Source organism: Gallinula chloropus, assembly GCF_964237585.1.
Source record: "Gallinula chloropus genome assembly, chromosome: 1".
In the NCBI taxonomy this organism is placed as follows: Eukaryota; Metazoa; Chordata; class Aves; order Gruiformes; family Rallidae; genus Gallinula; species Gallinula chloropus.
Genome location: NC_140085.1, coordinates 125057186 through 125078630, shown reverse-complemented (window position 1 = coordinate 125078630; position 21445 = coordinate 125057186). Strand labels below are relative to the sequence as shown.

Genomic DNA, 21445 nt, shown 5'->3' with positions numbered 1-21445 from the left:
AATAAAGTGGAGACACGTGGAAGGGAACATTGCTGGAAACACAGCTGGAGGCACATGCTTGGAAGGAGGCATGCATGGCATGTCCTGCCATCCCTGGCAAACCCTCTAGACAGCATTTAGTCTCAGAGTTGTCTTTTCATAATGCTGCATTTCATCTTTAAAATGGTTGTCATAGTTGCAAATATGAAATGCTAGGGTTTTGGTGCTTTTATAGCTCTTTTAGGTCACCCATAAAATACGTACAAGTACAAACATGAAAATGCAACAAGTATGTGCAACTGTGAAAAATCAATTAAATGGTTTTGATAAAGATGGCAGCAGATATACTACAGTACAGCTTCTGGCAGCTTCTGTACTTCTGCAGGGGGAGTGTTTCTACCAGATAAAACACCTATGAATACCTCATGATTCCCAAAAGTGCTAGCCCCTCATTAAATTCTGTCATCTTGCCCAAATCTAAAAATAAAGGCAAAATCTGAATTGCTTTCTAATCAATTGCTGAAATGTATTCTGACAAAAGATATATTCAAGTATCATCAAGTCCAGTAATAATGTCAGCATTGCAATGTCAATGTTCACAAAGACAACTCCTGCAAAAAGTAAATCCCAGTAAACAATAAAGATAGCCGAAATCCAGATAATTTAATATTAAAAAGATGTAATTTTGTATAGACTGAACTCCAACATTTAAAAGTTCAATAAGAATAAATTTATTAATGTTATTAACTAAAAATACTAATACTGTACAAAGAGGGTGAAAACTAGAAAGATAATAAGGCTTTTCTGGGTAAATGGGATGCTTTTTTTTTCTTGCACTTGAAAACCAGGAATGCATCCAAACCATATGATGTGATACTTTTGAGACATTAAGATATGTTAAGTAGCCATAGCATTTAGCAAGAAATAGAAACCTCCTCGCTAAAAAAAAAAAAATTAAAATTTTTCCATGATCTTTAGCAACTACACACTCCAGAATTTAAGGTTCAACAGTAACTTTATTGATTGCCAAAATGGACCTGATGTAAACACAGTGGTGCAATTTCATCACTTGACAGGGAATTTAAATTGCCTATAAGAGGAGTCTTTAACTTTGAAATATAGTTCTTAAAGTCTAGAATGTTACTATAGTTATAAATAATAGGCAGATTTTTACCACCACTAATAGGCAACTTATTAACACTACTCCTTTTAATAGAGAAAATTAACTAAGTCCTATAATATTTGTAAAATATGATTTAATATCATTTTAACATCCAAGGTAATTAAAACTGGTTTTTTCTGCTATAACACTGTAAATTGTGAATCTCACACTAGATACCATTAGATACATTGAAAACTCCAAAATAGCTCAATGCTTGCTTTCCTGCAGAACTGCAAAGTCTTGGCAGTTTTAGGCAATTAAATGTTTTAAAAATTTATGTTAACTCTTGCCTAATTGTTTAAGATGTAACAGACTTTGTATGCTGAGAAGCAATTTCAATTTACTTCACATGTGCTTACTCTTGAATTCATAAATACTCTTCAGAGAGACACAGAACTAAGAACTTTGGAGACAACAGAGTAAATGAGTAAGACCTACAATCTTCTCCTGTGTGGCAGTTCCTTACCTTCCTTGTATGTTTTGCTTGTAACAGGTTTGCACGTAAATTTGCTTCTTTCTGAGCCTACTGTGACACTGCTCTTGTTAAACTAGAAGAAAGCACCTTCAAATTGATACATTTGTGCAGATTTCTATGAATATTGAAGATTTTCACAAAGAAATGCTGGCAGAGTTTGAAAAAAGACACACACAGTCTCCCACAATGCCACAAACAAATCCTTTCCTAGGCTAAAATAGGAAGTATTTTCTCCTTCTGTCAGATGATTGTATATTCCAAGTCTTTCAACCAGGTGACTTCATGGCTACATGATACAATAATGCATAACCTGTAGTATCAAATCCTTTCCTTATTCTTTCCATATTTAAGGTGGTTTGGGATTTTGAGGTTGATTTTTTTTGTTTGGTGCTTTTATGAGGGGTTGTTTTTGTTTTGTTTGGGGGTTCTTTTCGTTTCTTTTGGAGGGACTTTTTGGAGGGGCCTTTTTAGCATTGCTTTTTTTTTCTGGGCCCAGTCTACATTATTTTAAGGCTTTTTTTAAAAAAAACATATTGCTGTATCACTCTTCCTGGAAGGTCTCTTCCAGCAGCACAGCTTTACTCTCCTCACTGAATTTTGTCTCTGAAGTCCCCATGTTCACAATTAGCAGAGAACTCACTCTGACATCGCATTTTCCTGTTGAGAGATTTGGTAAACCATTCTGCTTCCCTATCTGTTTTGGAGGAGGGTTGACAAAATTCTATTAACACGATCTGAGCAAAATTAAGTGCCTCTATTCAACACAGCAATCCAGAGCATCTGTTCTTCAACATGGACTGTTCTAGGAACATTCTTAGGAGAACTTCCTTATCTATTTAGAAGTATCTTATCTAGAACTAGCCAGCTACTTTACAACTGAATCACAGCACAACACAATGTTTAGTAATTGTCTAACTCTCTTCACAATCTTGAGAAATAGGTGAGCTCTGAGCGAGCCGCCAGCATTGGTAGCACCTGAGAAACTTAGCAGCTCTAGGGCTACCAAAAAAGCTGTGCCACTTTTACTCAAGAATTAGAAATAGAGGAAGGTCACATTGTAGTCTTACATCATTTTGGGGAGTACTACAACACCTGAAGGAGACAGTTTAGATCTTGCCCTTTGTCCACTGAGACAAATGCTCCTAGTATACATAGCCTGAGAAGTGATATATAACTGCAAATTTCAGATTGTTCAGACATTTCTGTTATTTGTCTTTCTTAAAGGGCAACTCTCCCCCAGTGTTCCAAAATAACTTTTTACTCCTCCTTAAAATGTTCCATAACTTTCTTACAAATCCTGTAGCAGCAAATCTGCGGCACAGAAGTGGTTTCAAAGGAGGTAGTCTTCTCAATAATATGCTTTCCCTTTCAAAGCTATAAGAACACTATGGACAGTATAGAGTTGTCATAGGAAAAAACAATTTTCAACTGTAAAAAACATCAGGATTATTAATAAATTTTGCATTTTTACGACATAGGGAAAGCTATCCATGACAATAACACCACAACATCCACTAACAATGGACTAATTTATGGCAATGCACCCACATAACCACAGTGCTGGTCAACACCTGACTCAAGCAAAGTTTGGAAGAAACTAACATGCAGTTTGTATGTGAACATGTCAATGAGTCATCTTACTCCATAGTGAGCAGTCCAAGACTCCTTTGAGCTCTCCTGCACAGTAGCAGGCTGCACTCCAGGATCTCCCTTTGAGTAGGGACTGTTTTGTGACTCCTGAAGGTTGAGAGATTTCTTGTTGCAACTGATTCCCAGTAAAGGAATAATAGCATGCTAAACTGAGCTCTTAAAGTGATATGAAGGATAGAAATATAACGTATATAATCCTTTAGACATATATCATCTGACACTAGGATTGGAACCAGCTGCACCTAGACTCTTCTCTGAGAAGTTTAGAAAGCAAAGGGGTCCTTTCTGAAACTCATGATTAAACAGGAGGGTGTTTCTAGCAGTTTTGTCTAATCTTGTCCTCTGTACAGTAAATTATCAAGTGTACATTGCCACTGAATCTTGTGAAACTGCTGTAATATTAAACCCTTGAACTTTGTTAATTCACTATCTTGTATGAATAAAGTATATTGTTGATTCTGTCTTATGAGTGAAGTGCATCACTCCATCCATGACAAATAGGGGCTTTACTACCAGATGACAAATTCCAGATTTTATGAATTTGTTTTTTCAAGTGGTAAACCATTTGTATTCAATAGCTCTAAGAGAAAACCACATGGATGGCAGTACAATGGAGATGGCTATTTTATTAAGATGTCGAGAACAACAATGCAGCTGTAATTCACTGTGCGGTTTCAGTACATTTTGTCGTGAAAGTGATGACAAGTTGATGATTTAGCCATAAAACTGTCAAATACGGCAAACTATTCAATAAAGGCATTTTTATGGAGTGGCACAAAGACACTCAGACTCTTTTCAGATTAGTTCAAGCACAGCTCTTCTACCCAACAACCATTTATATAGCTTTTCTTTTTTTTTTACAAAAAAACCCCAAAAAAGAACCAAACAAAAAACAAACCTCAAAACGAAAATAAGTCTTTTGAAGGCATCCTCTATAAATTACTCATACATTTGTGGGTTGGGTCTTAAAACCTTCCAAATAAAATTTCATAAGGAACCATTTGGTCCCAATACATAATTCTTGATCAAAATAATCTTCATTGAAATGTTTGTACTTATTGCTATTATTCATTTATTTAATGCAATAGAACTTAATTAACTTCTCAAGGGATATTTTGAGTTCACTACATTTTGCACAGTTACTGAAGAAAGCTTCTACTTTTGCTTCCTAACATCTTGAACGGGAGATTCTTTGGTCAGTAAGAGACTCATCTTCATAGGATTACAATAAATATGCATTTTCATACGTCCTCTCTGTTGCTTACACTGACAGAAAACACATTACAAAATTGGGAGGTAAATTACTGACAAAGTAAAACCACAGAAAGGTTATTCACTGTTATCTTTTGCATGTGTGTGAAGAGAGCAGTGGGAAGGCCAGCTTTTTAGTTTTTTACATGTCCAGGATCTAGCAAGATCTAACACAGCCTTTGTAATTACTTTGGTATTTCTGATTCTAAACTGTTGATTAGTTTTTATTTTCTCTCAGTATATTTCTATATTGACTTGGTACTGGCTTTATGCATTCTATATATAGAAACTGATGGAAAAATAAAAGGAATTTTCAAAGTTTAATTACTTTATTATATTTAAAGTTGCTTATAAACTCTTCAATTTAAAGAAACAACATTTTCATCAGCAGTAAAGCAAAGTGTTTTCGAGATGTGATGTATTATGTAGAGGAAAACCTTATTGTACAGCATATGGTTCTGTTAGAATAGACTACTTCATCAAGAGTATTAAAAGAGCAGAGAGGTATCTTGCTTTTTCTCTCAACTTTTCCTCAAGACTGTATTTAATTATTATTCTTATATACTCTTTAATGAACAAGTTGTAAATGTACTATGATTTACAGAGAATAAACAGAGATTTAAGTAAAATATTATGTAAACATAATGTAAGATTAACTTCATAGAGCCAAATTCTTTTAACGTAGTATAGCTCCTGCACTTTTATAGAGATAATAAAGCAAGGGTATGGAAAAAAAGTTCAAAGGAAACAAATCAATTGTACGAGCTTATCTTTAAATTCTGTTTTTATTTCCTAAAGAAAGACTAAATCTAGGCAATACTATGGCAATTCTGTTAAAACATACTCTTACAATCATTGACTTTTTTGCAATTCTTCGTAGAGATTTTTCTAACAAATGTCTTTTGATTTTCTTGATTTTGAATAAAAAGTTTACCTTGTTTGTTTTTATAAATACTTAAAAGTATAAAGAAGCAATAATGGTTTCTAAATATAGTTCAAAGTTAGACTTTAACAAGCAGAATGACTTCAGATTTACCAAGGTTAACACAGAAGCCAGGAACTTCATGGTTTTAATTCTAGTTGATGGCACATTGACCCATCCTGTGACTAAGATGGCAGATATCTCATACAATATCAAAGAATCTCATTTGCTATTTATATCTGTTCAGAGCCTTATGTTGTGTTCTTTTTACTAGCACCTTAATAGCAAAAGGCCATTAACAACATATTCTTACAAATTAGCTCATCTTCTCAGCTTTTTACTTCTTACAGTATGAGATCTTGCGCTGCAGCCCAGGAAGAGGTAGTGCACTCGCTAGAGTTGAGTCTATCAGCTCCTACATGACAAACCAGGGCAGTGCAGCCCTGCGTTCCCCTTCCTTCATTCAAGGATCCAACGCACTTGGCACCAGATAGAGTGACATTACAGGAGGCTGCATGTGAGAGTGGCGCACGGCTGTTGCAGAGGAGCACCAGTGGCACAGTGCTGATGCACGAGTTATGAAACTGTGTAGACTGAATCAGTACTCATAACTGCTAAGACATAACCTATCCACATTCATGAAGAGGGGAAAAAAACCAAAGAAATGGGGAACAGTTTGTGGGTGAGGTTGTCAGGGAGGACATGCGGCAGGACTCTGGTGCAAGGTCTCAGTATAACGGAGGGGATACTCTAGGGCTGTGGAGAACACAGTGGCCTTAGCAAGAAGAGCAAGTTCCCTAGTCCGGTGTTTAGCTCTAGCTTTAAGATTCCTGTGGACAGACTTGGGGAACAACACCCTGGGTGCAGTACACTGGGCCCAATATGTGCTGGACTGCAAGGGAAAACAACTGCACTGGGTGGAAGCATGGCAGGCTTCAGAGGACCTGTGCTGAAGAGCACACAGTTAGAGAACTCCCCAGATGTGCTGGTGATAAGGACAGTGTTCCTACATTCATGACAGCATACCACTGTGAAGGGGTGGGAGGGATGAACTACCCTTAATGGTAGTCACTGCAAGAACAAGCGGATTGGGTCTATACAGGTACTTAGCAAGCCTAATTCAAACCAAACAGAGCAATCTCCATCTTCTTCCTACAATACATGGGGCGGGGAGGGGGTGTGGGAAATAGAATTAAAAATATAAAAATATTATTCGTACTTTAAAGTACCACCTTAGGTGACAGTACACTTCATTTGGTATTCATTCAGCAAAAAACTCTATGTCACATGTTGTAAAATCCTAGCACTCCCCCTCACCCTCAAAATATCATAATCTCCTTAAAATTCAAAAGTAATAAATACCTCTTGAATAGTGTTTAGTACTGCCTACAATTATACAAATATAAACTTAATAAGCATGAAAGGACCTTCAGGAATCTAGTTTGTTGTCTCAGAAGACTTAAAAATGGCTCCGATACTACTTTATCTCCATCCATTTCAGTAGTGGAGACTCTGTATGTTTCTGACTATAAATACTTGGTTTAATTTAAAATAATTTTGTTAGCAACATCAGGATGATGTTAGAAGATGCTACACTACAGCAAGATGTACTTCAAAGAACAGAAAGGATCATGACCTGTATCTATTGCATCATAAGGTGCACTTTCGCAGTAAAGGATATTGACAGTTTTAGCACAGAAAATTAATTGCTAAATCACAGTAAAAATGAATCCTGTATGCTTCAAGTTCAAAACTAACTAATCATTTTGTGCATCCTCATGGATAAAAATTAATAAATCACTATGTAAAATACATTGATGACACCACTATCCACAGGTGCAAGCTTTAATATAGCTGTGTTACCACATACTCATTCATGATTTACAGTCTGATAGCTGCTTTCTTTTTTCTGCTGTATAAGAATGAAGCATTTAAGTGAAACTACATTCCAAGATGGATTAAGTGAAGTGCAGTTTTCCAAAATTTAATCATGCATACTATCCACATGCAGTCATATAGGAACTATGCTTGCATTTCATGTAAAGTCTACAATTCTTATCTTCAGAAGACTAGAAAACAAGCTAGAAAATAGTGATGGGAGGGCTAGGTATGTTGGCTCTGAATAAATGCTAATAAGCGCTATAAAGTTAAGGTATATGTACACACCTCATTTGAATTCAACCAAGTATGTAATCCTAAAATTAATTTGCATGTCAAATAGGAACAGGAAATATATGAGCACTACCCATTTTTTTCCTCAGACTTCAAATAAAACATATACAGCTTCTCTCTCAGTAATAAGCTGCAAGGCCCCAAAGAGAACAGCAGTTAAACAATGTAATCTCTCACAGGATAGAGTCAATATAGTATCTATGTGCTACTACCAACAATGCAGTCCAAACATGAAATGTGATTTTGACATATTTACCTGATGGAAGAAAGAGGTAATGTGTGTGTATCTATACATTTAATTATAAGGATAGAGAAGTTTAGTCTATGTATACACCTTCACAGTCATAGGTTTCAGGGAGCAATCCCTGTTCTCCAGGCCAAAATGTACACAACAGTTTGCATCCACCTAAGTGAATTGGCTACGTCCACATGCAAAGTGTTGGTTCTGGGTCTTCTCTAAGCTCCACAGAGGACCTCCAGGTAGTTGAGATTTTTTTGTAGTTTTTAGTCCTGAATATATAGAACAGTCCACCACAGAAGACTGCTTTTATAGCATGACCCTTAGAGTGTGTTTCATCCTATAGCAAAGAGCATAAGGACATGCAAGTGTCCCAGCGTGACAAGACTAGATCTTCTAAAACTTAATCTACTAACTTTTTCATCTTAGACCCATCTACTTGGTTAATTCTGGAAAGGGAAAGTCAAACTGAAGAACTAATACAGACCATCATCAGACTTGAGGAGAGATGAAAGAAGAGGCTGTGACTGTACCATGGGGGATGGAGTTGAAAGCTTCTTACATGCCTACAGCTATAATCTATGAATTCTTTCTTTTTCCTCCTTGTTTGAGAATAAGTGTATTTCTTTATAGTGATCACATTCTATATTTTGTACAATGTGTTTCCACTGTAAAGACAAGAAACCTGATATTAAGGTGAAAAATCTGAAACACAGGATCCATGACTTTCACTTATATGTCGTCTCCATGCAATTTTGATAAAACCTGTGCAAGAACTGTCTCCTGATGGAACTCTCCTTCTCATGACAAAGGCATAAAGTGTCTGCAAAGCACTATGCTTAGCAGGTATTACAACATTTTCCATATTTGCTGAAACATCATATCATAACAGAATTACCACTTACTGCGGTCAGTAATTATTGTTCTGGCCTCTTGATTGCTCGTCTTGTTTTTTAGATTTTGTGCTGCAGTTATTAGTTCATCCAGTTGGGGATGTCTTTGCTCCAGATCCTGTAGTATTGCCTAGTTGCACACAAATACAAAAATAAAACAAAGAAAAAAAAGCATGTAGAGCTGTTGAGAAGACCATGTTCAGGGACTTTTTTTCTTTCTTTTTGCCAGCTTTATTGCTACTTCAAATAATATGAAGTATTTAGTCTAGACCTTCCAAATATTGGTGTTATTCTAAACATAAAAACACCAAGCTTAACTTGCAATAATAATTTTAAGAGAATCTATAAAGCAAGGTATGAAATGACAATCTTTCTTCATTTTTCAACGCATCAAATTATGTAAGGGTATGCTTTTTTCCTCTATAAAGTCATAGAACGGTATGTATTCTATATTCTCTTAGATTTTGCAGTGTATTTAAAAAAAATGTTTACGTTCTTACTAGATTATAAGCAGGTTCGTCCTAGTAACTCATGAAATCTAACTAATAATGTTTTTCTCTTCACAATTTAAGACTGTTTAATTACTTTCTGTTGGATTAAAGCCAGTGTAAGATGGTTAATATGCTGCTTTTTTCTGTCCTGACACCTTACCTAGCAGAAAAGTAATTAACACTCACAATAATTTATATGTTAGTCTAGCAGATACATAAAGCCCAGACAATGTGTCTGTAAAGTGGATCTAGAGTTTTTCACAGGGGAAAAGATTGGCTTCAGAATAATGAATTGCGGTCTTTAGGAGGTAATAAAAACTAAAATGCAATAGCTTTAGATATAATGAAAATGTGAACTCAATGAAAGAAGGCATGTAAGATTTATGCATATATTAACTTAACTTATTTTGAAAGGTTAGGGAGGAGCAAACAAGGAACCAGTTCGATGGTTTCCCAGATAAGAAGCATCCAAGCATGTATTTAAAAGACATTTACTACATCTAGTAACTTTAAGTTCCTATCATATAGCTTTCAGAAAAGATGCTTGTTAAATTTCCCAGTCTCAGGAGTTGGAAGTAGCAAGATTTATTACCAAATTATGAGCAAATGACTTCTTTCTGACCAGAATTTTGAGTCACCAGAACAGAACAGTATGCTGTCAGATTGCTAGCATATACAGCCATCAAGTTGACAACAAAGGTCAGTGGAGGATACTTATTTTTCAGGCTATTTATGTGGACAATGGTTAGATAATCAGTAATCATGCTCACCTGGCAGTTGACTAAGTGTCTTGAGTATTTTATTGTCTTAAAAGTCCTTTACCCCACACACCCCAAAGTGCTTTTATTCTAAATAATCATACTTTATTTTACTAAGCTGTTATTCGCTGACTGTACTGTATGGAAAAGATCAGCAGAATCTGATCTTAAATTTGGCCCTCCAATGTGAAGTGAGAGTTACATAATTTCACCAATTTGAATGTGACAGGTAAAGGCCTAATATCACTTCTGGTTCAATGACATTAACAAGAGAGGACAAGAATATCAATTCCAATAACTACAGCATGTATCACCAAAACTAAGCTAGAATCTCCAGTTTTAATTTTTGTTCAGTTACAAACCCTTTAGACAAAAAAAAAAAAGTATTTTTCAAGATACATCAAGCTACACCCTGTGAAATTCTTGCCTTTAACTTCTGTATCAGAACTTATTTGAAAATCTATTATAATTGGCTTTCTACACTCATATGCAAAAGTCTGGATGGTATTCTTTCACTTGTATACTGATTGGATTGCATACAGAGACATGCCGTTAAAGTAGCAGCTTGCATAATTAAGCTAAGAACAAATTTCTCATTAGAAGTCTCTACTTAGTGAAAGCACTCAAGAAAAAGAAATAAAATCTACTGATGCAGTTGCTACCTCTAGATATCTATGTGCCTTCAAAACTCCATTTTCTAGGAAGACGAGTTAATGAGTGACATGAATTTTACAATGGAAAAAGCAGTCCCATTGCAGCCTAACAACATCCACATTATACATTTTGCCAAAATGGACTGTGCAGAAGGAATAGTAAAACACGTACAACACGCTCAGATAATTGTGTGGCCTCCAAAGTAATATTGCCTTTTCTCTCTCCTTCCTCTATCTAGAAACTGCTAAGATAAGGAAAAGCAAATTAAGTGATTCTAAGGTCTTATGCCAACAGTGACTCTAAACTGTTCCCTAAAGTTTCCTAAATATAATTTATATATTTGATATACTGGATAGGAGAATGATTTATCTGCTCCAGCCTGAGTCTCCAACCAGACATTAAAGTCTACGTTTGTACCACAGAAGAAAACTTCTGCTGTGTGAGATCTAGGAAGAAACAAAGCAATAGGTAATGACTGCTCAGTAAGGATTTGCTCAATACCAAAATGAGTGAATGGAGCTAAGTTTTACAGAATGATTTACCCACAAGACCCATCTGCAATTCCTGAACTGGACACTCAGGAAAACTAGCAATGCCTCTTTAAAGCAAGTCTGCCTAGCTCTGCTGTTCCCTCAGGGACACAACAGTCTTGTCTCTACCTGGACTGTGAGGACATAATTCTCTCTGCAATTCAACATGAATAAAATTACTTTCTGCCCAATGTACTAATGTTTATTTTTGAAAGGTCAAGAAGGACACCTTGAAACCCTTACACTATGAACAGATGTAAAGATTCTTAGATCTGTCAGAAGACAATAATATCTAATTTAATTATAGAACAAATTGGGTTTTTTTCCTTATTCCTAGAAAAGTAACCACTCAGAATACAGAAAAACCCAAAATGTTCCTCAAATACATTTGTTCTTTGATTTAACACAGATTGCCTAAGAACCTTACCCAAACTCTTTTATTCCATAAAACTTTATCAATTAAAATTCTTGTACAATTGATACATTTATTCTTACAATTTTACCGAGTGCTGCAGTTTTGAGATCTTAGTAAATATTCATTCCACATGAAACCTACATTGCATGTATACATACAAACCCTGAGGGAAACTTGGAAAATGTAGCTACTAAAACACATCATTCTTGATTCTTGCTGCGATCCTGTAGCATTAAAGCAAACAGCAATACTTGAGCTGTACTTAAACTATTATTAAATCCAGGAAAATATTCTGTGGCTGGAAAAACTAATCATACAAATTGATTTTGTGGTTTACAAAAATGTAAATAATTATACAAGGAAGAGAAATGTTTTGATGAATACAACTCAAAAGACCACTAAATATGATTATGGGAAAAAATTAAATAGCTTTGAAATATTAGCTGAAATTATCTAAACCAACAAACCAAATAGAAACAAAACTCAAAATCAGAAGTGATTCATATATGGAGATGCCTTTAAAAAGTTTTAGAAATCCAGCCAAATATTTGATGTTTTAACACTGGATCCTCAACAGAAAACTAAATGGAAACTATTAGAAGTTGTTACAACAGCCATGGGAAGAAAAACTCGTTAGTAGTGGCACCCTGGTGGAGGCAAAGCAGATGCAACAGACCAGATGCCTTTGATTTGGAATGTCAGCACACTGAAACAAATGTGCAATGTAAAAATGGGTAAGACAGAAATAAAAGCTATTATGAAAGGATTTTCAAAATCATTTAAACAGAAACCTATCTAGTCATAGACACAACTCCATCAGGTCACCAAAAGCATAGTTAAAAAGGCAGGTAGACAGATATACTAAAAGGACATTTAAAAAAAAAACAAACAACCCCAACAACCTAAATACTTGCATTCTTGTGCATATCATTTCTCTTCACTCTCATTTACCTAGTGCTCTGTTAAAGTACAATAATGTATTCTGCAAAACATTATAGACCGCAGTCTAATTAACATCTTGGTGTTTAACAATAAATCGAACTCAGCATAAGTAGGTGAAGGGTGAAAGACCATTGACATCCATAGATGTACAAATACACCTTTAAAGCCCAAAAAAGCTTTTCCTTTTCTTCCATATAACTATGAGTGCCAACATAATAATGCTTGGTGACAGCACAGTAATGGAAATATGAGATTCAGTCATCAAACCTGCCTATATTTTGTTAGAGAGTGATGCTACTCACTTTTAACAATCTTTCCACATTTGTGGACAGCAGCTGCTCAAAAGAAAAATCCAATTTTCAGGTTCCTAACTTTTATGATTTCTTTACACAAAATAGGGGTTGAGATATGGAACAAATTGTTATAAGTCAGCAACTGAAATAACTTGTATAAAAATTGCTAAAAAATAAACTCAACAACTGAAACAGGTGAAGTGTGACAAATTCTTGGTGGAACTGCAAAGTTTGAGACTGGGAATTAAAATATTCTCTGGCTTTATAACATACAGCCTGCACACTTGTCACTCTAGCTTTGTGTGTTGTAGTTCATATAAAGGAAAGATAGAATCTTTAAAATATATCCAACCTTTTTTCCTGACTTTACGGCAAGCATTATCAAACCAGAATTTCTGAATTCCAGTATAATACCAAGTCTTAAGCATTCAACTAATTAATTACTAGTGCTGATTATGGGTGTTTGCTCTTTAATATCAGAAGCAACTTTTCTCACACCAAAGCATGCACTTTTAATCCCCCCTTTGCTGAACTTCAAATACATAAATGAGAGTTAAGGTTGCTATTCTGCAGCATTATATATCATGACTCAATTTGCATGCCTCTTTTAAAATGCTCTGTGTTTACTTTGCAAGCATTCTATGTTTTAAGTAGAAAAGGGTCTCTGAAAGCAAGTTAAAATGTCACAGAAAAATGAAAGATTATTAGGTAAAGTGGATATCACAATTACATTTCAGTGTTTAACTAAGGAGTTCTGTGTGGTGTTAGTGATTACCACATCTTCACAATTTTTCTGTGTCTTTACATGCCATCAGTCAAATAGTTTACTATTTCCTACTTTTTTTTTTTTTTAACTAGACAAGAAAGCAAATATTGAGTGATTCATAGCATGATGTTTGCTCAAAAAGGAAATTTTGAACAGATCTTCCATGTTAAGAGCAAACTGGAAGCACCATTTGGTCATAAACAACCCACGGTTAAAGTCTAAAACTTCCAACCTGTTGGAAGATGGTTCTGTTCAGCCCACACCCAACCATGTTTAATGAGATGAGCCACTAGACCACAAGAGCACAATTGAAAAATTAGTATGGAAATGTAAGAGCGAAGACACATTTTTTTTCTCATGAACCTATTCACTCCTCCAAACTCACCATGGTATTCTTAGAAAAAGCATAACTCCATTAAACAGTTGCTGGGGAAATTAGTGGATCATCATTTGAAAAACTTTAGACTCTAACCCTTAAATTTAAATAAAAATAAGAAATTACTTCCTAAGCAAAATGAATAGCCAAGACAACTTTTACTTAAAACAACTGAGTTTCTTAGGCTGGTTGGTTCTTCTAAATATAACGTTACATGCACACCTAGAAAGAGAGAAAGCTTTGAAAAAAGCTTGCTAACAATTTCAGAGAATGCAGATATGCAACACCTACAACTCATCTGCATAATAAAATTGGCTTTGTTAAGTTATTCCTCCCAAGCACAATTTGAATTTGTTTTCTTTTCACTAAGTAGGAAGGGAAAATGAGAGAAAATGAACATTTGCATACTCCCTACATTAAATATAAAATTAAGAAATAATGAAAGTAATATCATGCAGTGGAGTTTTCTTTTTAAAACAACTTTTGTTTTGCTTATTATTGTTTCATGTTTTCCCTCCAAAGCACGTATAATTCTAGGAAAAGAAGATGATCTAGAATTACCGTTGTGCAGTGTTGCTAGCTCATTTGTGCCTGTCAGTCAAATTAAAACATTAACAGACTGGACACTTTGATTTTATTTTTCCTAAGTTATTTTTGCAGCTTAAGTTTTCATAAGCACATATTTTTATGCCCACTTAGGGCCCACTCAAGAGCAGCTGAAGTCGCTCTCTCACCACTTAGTGAGCAAATCAACACCAGCAGCAATGCTGTGGAAAAGCCACAAGTGACAGATTATCAGGTGTCTCACTAGATACATGAAAAAGCATCACAGAAATTTTTGTATGCTTTTTGTGACAGCCACTCAACAAATCATGTCAGTGGCATGTTAAATGCCTAAGGTCTCTTCTTTTATAACTTCTGAATTTTGGTTCATACATAGAAGTTATGACAGGGAAAAGTACAATCTATTTGTGTACACAACCAAACCAAACAGAATGGGGAGTACTTTATCTGAATCCTCAACCTGATCCCAAAAATGTAAGGTGACAGTAATGACTAGAGCTGGGATATCTCAACCCCCTTTCTTCCTCCCCTGCTCTCCATTTGTCTATAGAAAAGGGCTGTGGGAGCAGGTCTCTAAGGAAAGGTGACTGAACTGCAGAAAAGCAGCTAAAAAAAATCTGAATTCACAAGGAAATTGACTATACTGGTTCAGAACTCCAGGTGCAGTGCAAGGAAAAGTACATGCAGCATGGGTCAGAGTTGCAAGTAAGGAACAAGAATGAGAGGCTAAAAGTTGGCTGAGGGCCACTGAGATTTTTTTTACCATCATAGACCACCAAATTGTGTACTGACACTAGGAAAAAAAGCTAGCATACATAGAGGTTGAAAGACAAAGGTAATATAATTTGAGCAGGTCCAGCAAGGCAGGATGTGCCCCAGGCTTAGAAAACAAAAGTTCAGCCTGCAACTGAAAAGAATTTCAGGCAAGGAAAACAGGCTGCAGAAATGCAAGGATGCAATATACTAGTTTTCTCCTAGAAAGATCTTCAATTAATGCACGGTAGAGGCATCTACCTCAGGTAAAGATAGACAGGACTGTATTTGGATACGTGATAAGAACTAATAATGTTCTAAACATTCCAGAGCCATTTACAACATTCAACGTATCCGTTACTTGTCAACAATAAAAAAGGAGAAAAATTTTGACACAAGGAGAGCAGTTTATAGCAACCCAAGATGAAGGAAATGACCAAAGGAGCTTGATGAGACAAGAGAAGACTTATGTGGCTAAACCTGAACTTTCTGAACTCACTCTTTTTCAGAAGAAAAATCATATAGAGAGGGGCAAAGATTGCCAAAATCTTTGCAGTTTATGTGTTTAGTGGCCTTTACAATGGCATGTTTTCACTCAGCTACACGTGTGACTTGGTGCCTCCCTTTTATACAGAATCCTTGAAAAGAGTGCTTAAGATCCAGAAAGCGTGCAAATTGTCCATATCGTTCAAGGCACCTGCAGTAGCAAAGGAGTTGCAGGAATTCTATACTAAAATTAAGCATCTGAAAAAGTAATTCAACTTGTTCTTAACAGCTACTATGGCACCTTATAATACAAAACAGAGTAAGAATGGAGGAAAAGTAGTTGAACTGCCAACTTTTCCTGATGATCGATAAACAAAAATCTGTTCTTCAGGAATTTGGAAAGCTTAGCTACTACGTGCTAAATAAGATCCCATGATAAGACTTTTTCTTTTGACAGACCATACAATTTTTACACTAATACATGTCCAAATTGATAAACATTGGCACCTACCTTGGGAAAACAAGCACTAAACAGGGGGATACTATATAGGAAGCATGCTGTCCATGTTACTTTGCTCATGTGGTGCATATCCAGGTGTCCTGGGATGAGCTAGGATAGAGCACCTGGTTAGTGCTCTGAGTTGTCTCACTTTCAACTCTCCTGTCTCTCTTCCGCCCTCCCACTGAGGGGGGAGTGAATGAGCAGCTACAAGGGGCTTAATTGCTAGATGGGGCTAAACCACAATAGGAAGAGAATCAAACCATTATCAGCTTGCTCATTTTTAGATGTCTTGGTGAACTCTACCGGAATACATCAAATGGATAGGATGGATGGATAGAAGATGGAGAGGAGACAAAGAGAAGATTGCAGCTTAACACAGTTTGTGGATGAATCACTCTCAGATAAAAGGAATTCACTCTATTGTAGCCATTCACAGGAAAAAGAAAAAAAAAAGGAATAAAGCTAAAGATGTATCTGGAACAACTGGAACAACATTTAATGATTTAGGTGTTTGGCTATAATGAGATCTATTCAACTAGAAGAATACTGTGATAAATCACATGTAAGAACACAAGCCTGAAACAGGATTACAGCTCTAAGAGTAAATCTGAGTATACATGAACTGTGTATGAAATTGTAGCCTTGTGACCCATACAATGTGGCTGTTTGATACTACTTTTGTTTATAATAAAGTATGAGCATCTAAACAACCAGGCAAAACTGTTCCAGGGTACTTTGTGTCTTTTCAGGCAATCGCACTAAATAACTTAATGAATGGGAACCAATGTTAGGAGCAGCAGAGTTTCCCCAGTTTCTGTATTTGTCAGCAGAACCAAAGTTTCAGCACATCATTACCAGTTGTGGAATGTGAATTTGTAAAATTTACTACATAGCTAATGGTTTTCAGATTAAGGATTTTTCCACTGCACTTACAAATGCACGTTACCAAGAAAACCAAGGATAGCTGCTCTCTCTCTCTCAAAGCTGCAGCTTCATTTTTTTTCTTTACTGTTTTTTTTCAGATGATGATGGTAGTGAACTTCTTTTATCTGAGACCGATCCAATGAAAAATCTGCTTCTCAATGCACTTCAAAAGCAAAGTTCTAGGTTGACATGTTTTTATACAGAATATGTTTACTTTGCATAAAACGGCATTGAGTAGGCATAATATTATATTATGAATGTAAGCAAATAAGCAGGTATTTTTAGTTATTTTTTTTAAATTTAAGAAAATTAACATATTTTCACGGGGAAGAAAAACTAACAGCTTGACTAAAGATGCTCCCCAAATTATCCAATTTTATAGGGAAAAGATTAGCTTGAATCAATTTTACGCTCTGAAAAAAACCCAACAGAATGTCTTCCTCGGATTCTGCTAGAGCCTCTGGAAATATTTGATTACTTCTACTGGAAGTTTTCTCCAATAATAGCAAGTGAATAACAATTAAGAATAATAAAATGGATTGGTACCGCATTGTTTGCCAGATAAGTTTTTCTTTAGTACCTTAGGACGCTAGACATTTTTCTCAAAAATAATGTAAAACACCAAAAGAGGATTTCATCTGTTTTGATTGGGTTTGATTTTAAAAAAGAAAACAAAAGCAGTTATATCAGTTGCTTCTTACAGTGAGAACTTAGTACGGTTTAGATTGGAAGGAGGGTATGTTTCTTTCTTACCATATCTGATAAGACATTTTGGAATAACTTTAGTCTAAATCTACTAATGTGGATCCTTATGTTTATTCATAACACTGTCATTCTGAAAGATGAGAACCATATGAAGAAAAAAGCCTAGTTTTGGTAGCTAAACCTTTCTGACATAGTCAGAAGGGTTTTACTCCTAGAGCTATACTTCTGCCTTTCATTTTTGTTTTCATTTTTGTTCGTTTGTTTTGTTTGTTTTACTTCTAGTTTTTGTTCCTCCATATTTCAGTAGCTGTGTACTTAATTAAGGCTAAAAATAGCAGAGAAGGAAAAGGTAGAAACGCTGATGTTCATATTTCATTAATAGCAAAGGAAGGAAATGTGTATGATGAAAACATATTTCATTTAAAAGACTGAGGAGATTAAGACAAACTAATGGTGTACTATAAAAATGGATCAGTAAAATCCTGGGCTGGGCAAGACTTACCTTTATAACTGATTTCAAAGGGGAAATCTTAAATTCTCAATTGCCAGCAGGAGTTAGTAAATTTTTAATACCATCTTGTCTTAGTAGCATCACAGAGATACCAGTCATCTGAAAATACCATGCCTAACACTCAAAAAGTGTAATTTGCTTTTACTGATGTAAGAAGCTATGAGGTAGGTTGAGTAAGAGATTATTTTGCAGTGTGAAAAGCCGGTGGAAAGTAGATGCATCAGGAGGGAGCTCAGCCACGCGTAGGCTGTGTGGAAAGATGCCTAGCCACCGTGTGACCAGCAAAAATACACAGGCACTCCTTGTCTTTTCACAGGTGATGCGTGTCCTGGTAACCAGGCCCAGGTCCTTGCTTTCTCTTTTCTATCTTGGGAGTCCTCAATTCTTTTCTGAGCAATGGAGCTGGAAGGGGCACAGACCAACACCAACCAGAACAACCTGGTGTAAGGGACATTTCTGAAGTGGGAGATAAGAGACGCACTGAGAGCAGGTGACTCGCTGCCTGGATGGATACCTAATCCACTAGAAAATACACAGAGGAAAAGAATCAGGCAGTGGGGCTCTTCCTACCACAATTCCAGCAAATACCCTTTCAACACACTGATGGGGAACCCCTGTCAGGTTAAAGCATATAGTCACAGGAGGCAGGTGAAGGAGGGCTTACTCTGAGGATGGGCACAGGATTTTAAATCCCTGCAGGGCAGGTTGGAAGAGCTTCCACTCACAGGCAAAAGCAGAACTGGGCAGGGGTGTCAAGGCTGGGGGACCAGCATCTATGTTCTGCAATTATGCCTCATTTTAGACTTTTCTGTCATTTTATGGTGCCACCCCTTGGTTCACACAGCTTTTAGCAGAGAGTAAATCTGCTCATGCTACAGGCCAGAGAAGACAGTTTTCTGATTATACAGTAATTGTTAATTATGGAAACTGTGTTAAAAAGATATATTGCCTGGAAATTGAAGACAGAGAAGCTAAAACAGAAAAGATGTAAACTCTTAGTAGTGAGTTCATTTAATATCAGAGCAGATGACTAAAGAATGCAAGAGATTCTTAATTAATAATATCACGTAACTCAAGGTCACATGATTTTTTTTTAATAAACTGTCAGGCACAATTTTGAAGAGCAGTCATGTAAAATCCCATGGATTATGGTTTCATAAATAGTATATGTTCATATCCGTTCTTTCTGACCTTGAAATCTATGAATCTATGAGAAATTAAAAATACATTTTGAACTGAATTTCAACTCATCTATAATGCTAACTTATCTGAGATGAATTTTCAACACCTGTTTCCTCATATCAGTATCAGTCCTACTTGGTTCCCCTTTCGTCACACAGATATAATGTAATTTAAATATATTTAATCAATTTCTGTCTGAGAGTAGTGTTTAAGCATAAAGTTCAGCGTGAAACTGGAGCTATTTCTTGTTCAGACAAGGGGAACTCTTACTACGAACAGATAATGTATTTCATCTGTAACCATTGCTTGAGGCAGAAGGTGCAGGCATTGATTAGTAGCTTGCAGAGGAACCATGGAATTCTACTTTAGTAGGAGAGAAATTAGAATTTTTCTTTTTCAGAAAATACAGTTTTATTATCTGAATGAAGGTTTCAGAGGTATATCTGATACAAATTTAAAAGTAAGAATCACTGGTACATTGAATGGCATTATTATAAATAAATGCAGCGACTGATAATTTGCTTTATATGTGTATTTATGTATACATACACAGCTATATCTAAGTATACATGGATATAGACCTTGGTTTTGCAGTAGGCTTTTGTGATAACAAGGAAGGAACCCAAGTAAAATCAATTTCAAAATTAACATCCTTCTTCCAATATCTGTTCTGTGACTGAAGGGCAAGTGAGGCATGAGGGGCAATGAGCTTGACCAGAGCAGTCTGGCCAAAACAGAGGAGGATTTCTTGGGATACTACTACAGACCACTTATATATGTAATAAATGTTTGTGGAGGAATGGAAATAACCTTAAACTTCACCACTAAGAGACCAAATGAAAATACTCTTCTCTATATTATCATTGTAAAGTGGTTTTGAAATACTGACATTTTTCCACAGAGATTTTTGTCTGCTACAATATATTGTTTTGTTGCTGTAATTCCCTTGCTTTAGAGAAACATAACTTGGGTTTTAGCCATTCAACTTTTTTGTGAGACAAAAGAATGAAAACAGGTGTAAAACTGTCTCCCTCAGTATATTTTTACTTATACTTAGTTCCCATTATGTTTCATCAAACATGAACATTTTACAGACAAAGTATTTCCAGAGTTGCAGGAAGAAATATGCTTGTCTCCTGGTTTTACCTAGGCTGTTCTCATATACTTGATCTCCCATGTACTACAAAAAGACGGACCTTAGGTATACAACAAGCTATATTAAACATTGCTTTGCACTGAAAATTCTGACCATATTCAGAAATTTACTATATGTGGTTCCATAACAGCATCACTCATGGCTGAATAATAACTCTGATGATTGGATGTATGTATATCATTCATTTTTACAGTACTGTTTTTCAACATGAGAGGTTTTGAGGTTGGTTTGTTTGGGTTTTTAATTCACAGGCCTCAGTTCCTAAACCCAAGGGTTTATTGGCACTGGCTGCTAATGGCTCCCTTGGACAAAATGTTCATCGGTTATTCTGCTTTTCACCAACTGTTAATTTTTTTCCATGCCAACAAGGTATCTCTACATCTTACTAGCACTGACGCACAAAATGACCTGAAGCACAACAGCTTTTATATATGTATGTATGTATAAAAAAAATCTGTAGTTATTTTCCATTTTAATATATTTGAAAATTTGGCCTTATCCAATCTGTGATATTTTATTTTTTACTCACTAAACTAATAAGGTGCAAGAAAATGTCATATCACATAGAGGATAGGCTGAGGATTGATGCAGTCAGTTCTCCAGGGGTGGAGAACCCAAATTAACTAGGAGGCTGTTAAAATTCATCTGGACCCTGTTTGTCTGCTCTCCCTCTCCCAGTTACCATAACAAAGTCA

The 21445-nt window shown here is 35.8% G+C and overlaps 1 protein-coding gene across 4 annotated transcripts in view; it reads right to left on the bottom strand.

Moving 5' to 3' along the window:
• DMD (dystrophin) overlaps positions 1-21445 on the bottom strand; it is a gene marked incomplete at its 5' end in the record, with an annotated part of 1290802 nt that overhangs the window by 304886 nt on the left and 964471 nt on the right. For all 4 annotated transcript variants that reach the window (XM_084279200.1, XM_084279202.1, XM_084279199.1 and 1 more), the window contains one exon: positions 8755-8872. In XM_084279200.1, coding sequence (XP_084135326.1) covers positions 8755-8872 — 118 coding nt within the window. The remainder of the gene's footprint in view (positions 1-8754; positions 8873-21445) is intronic.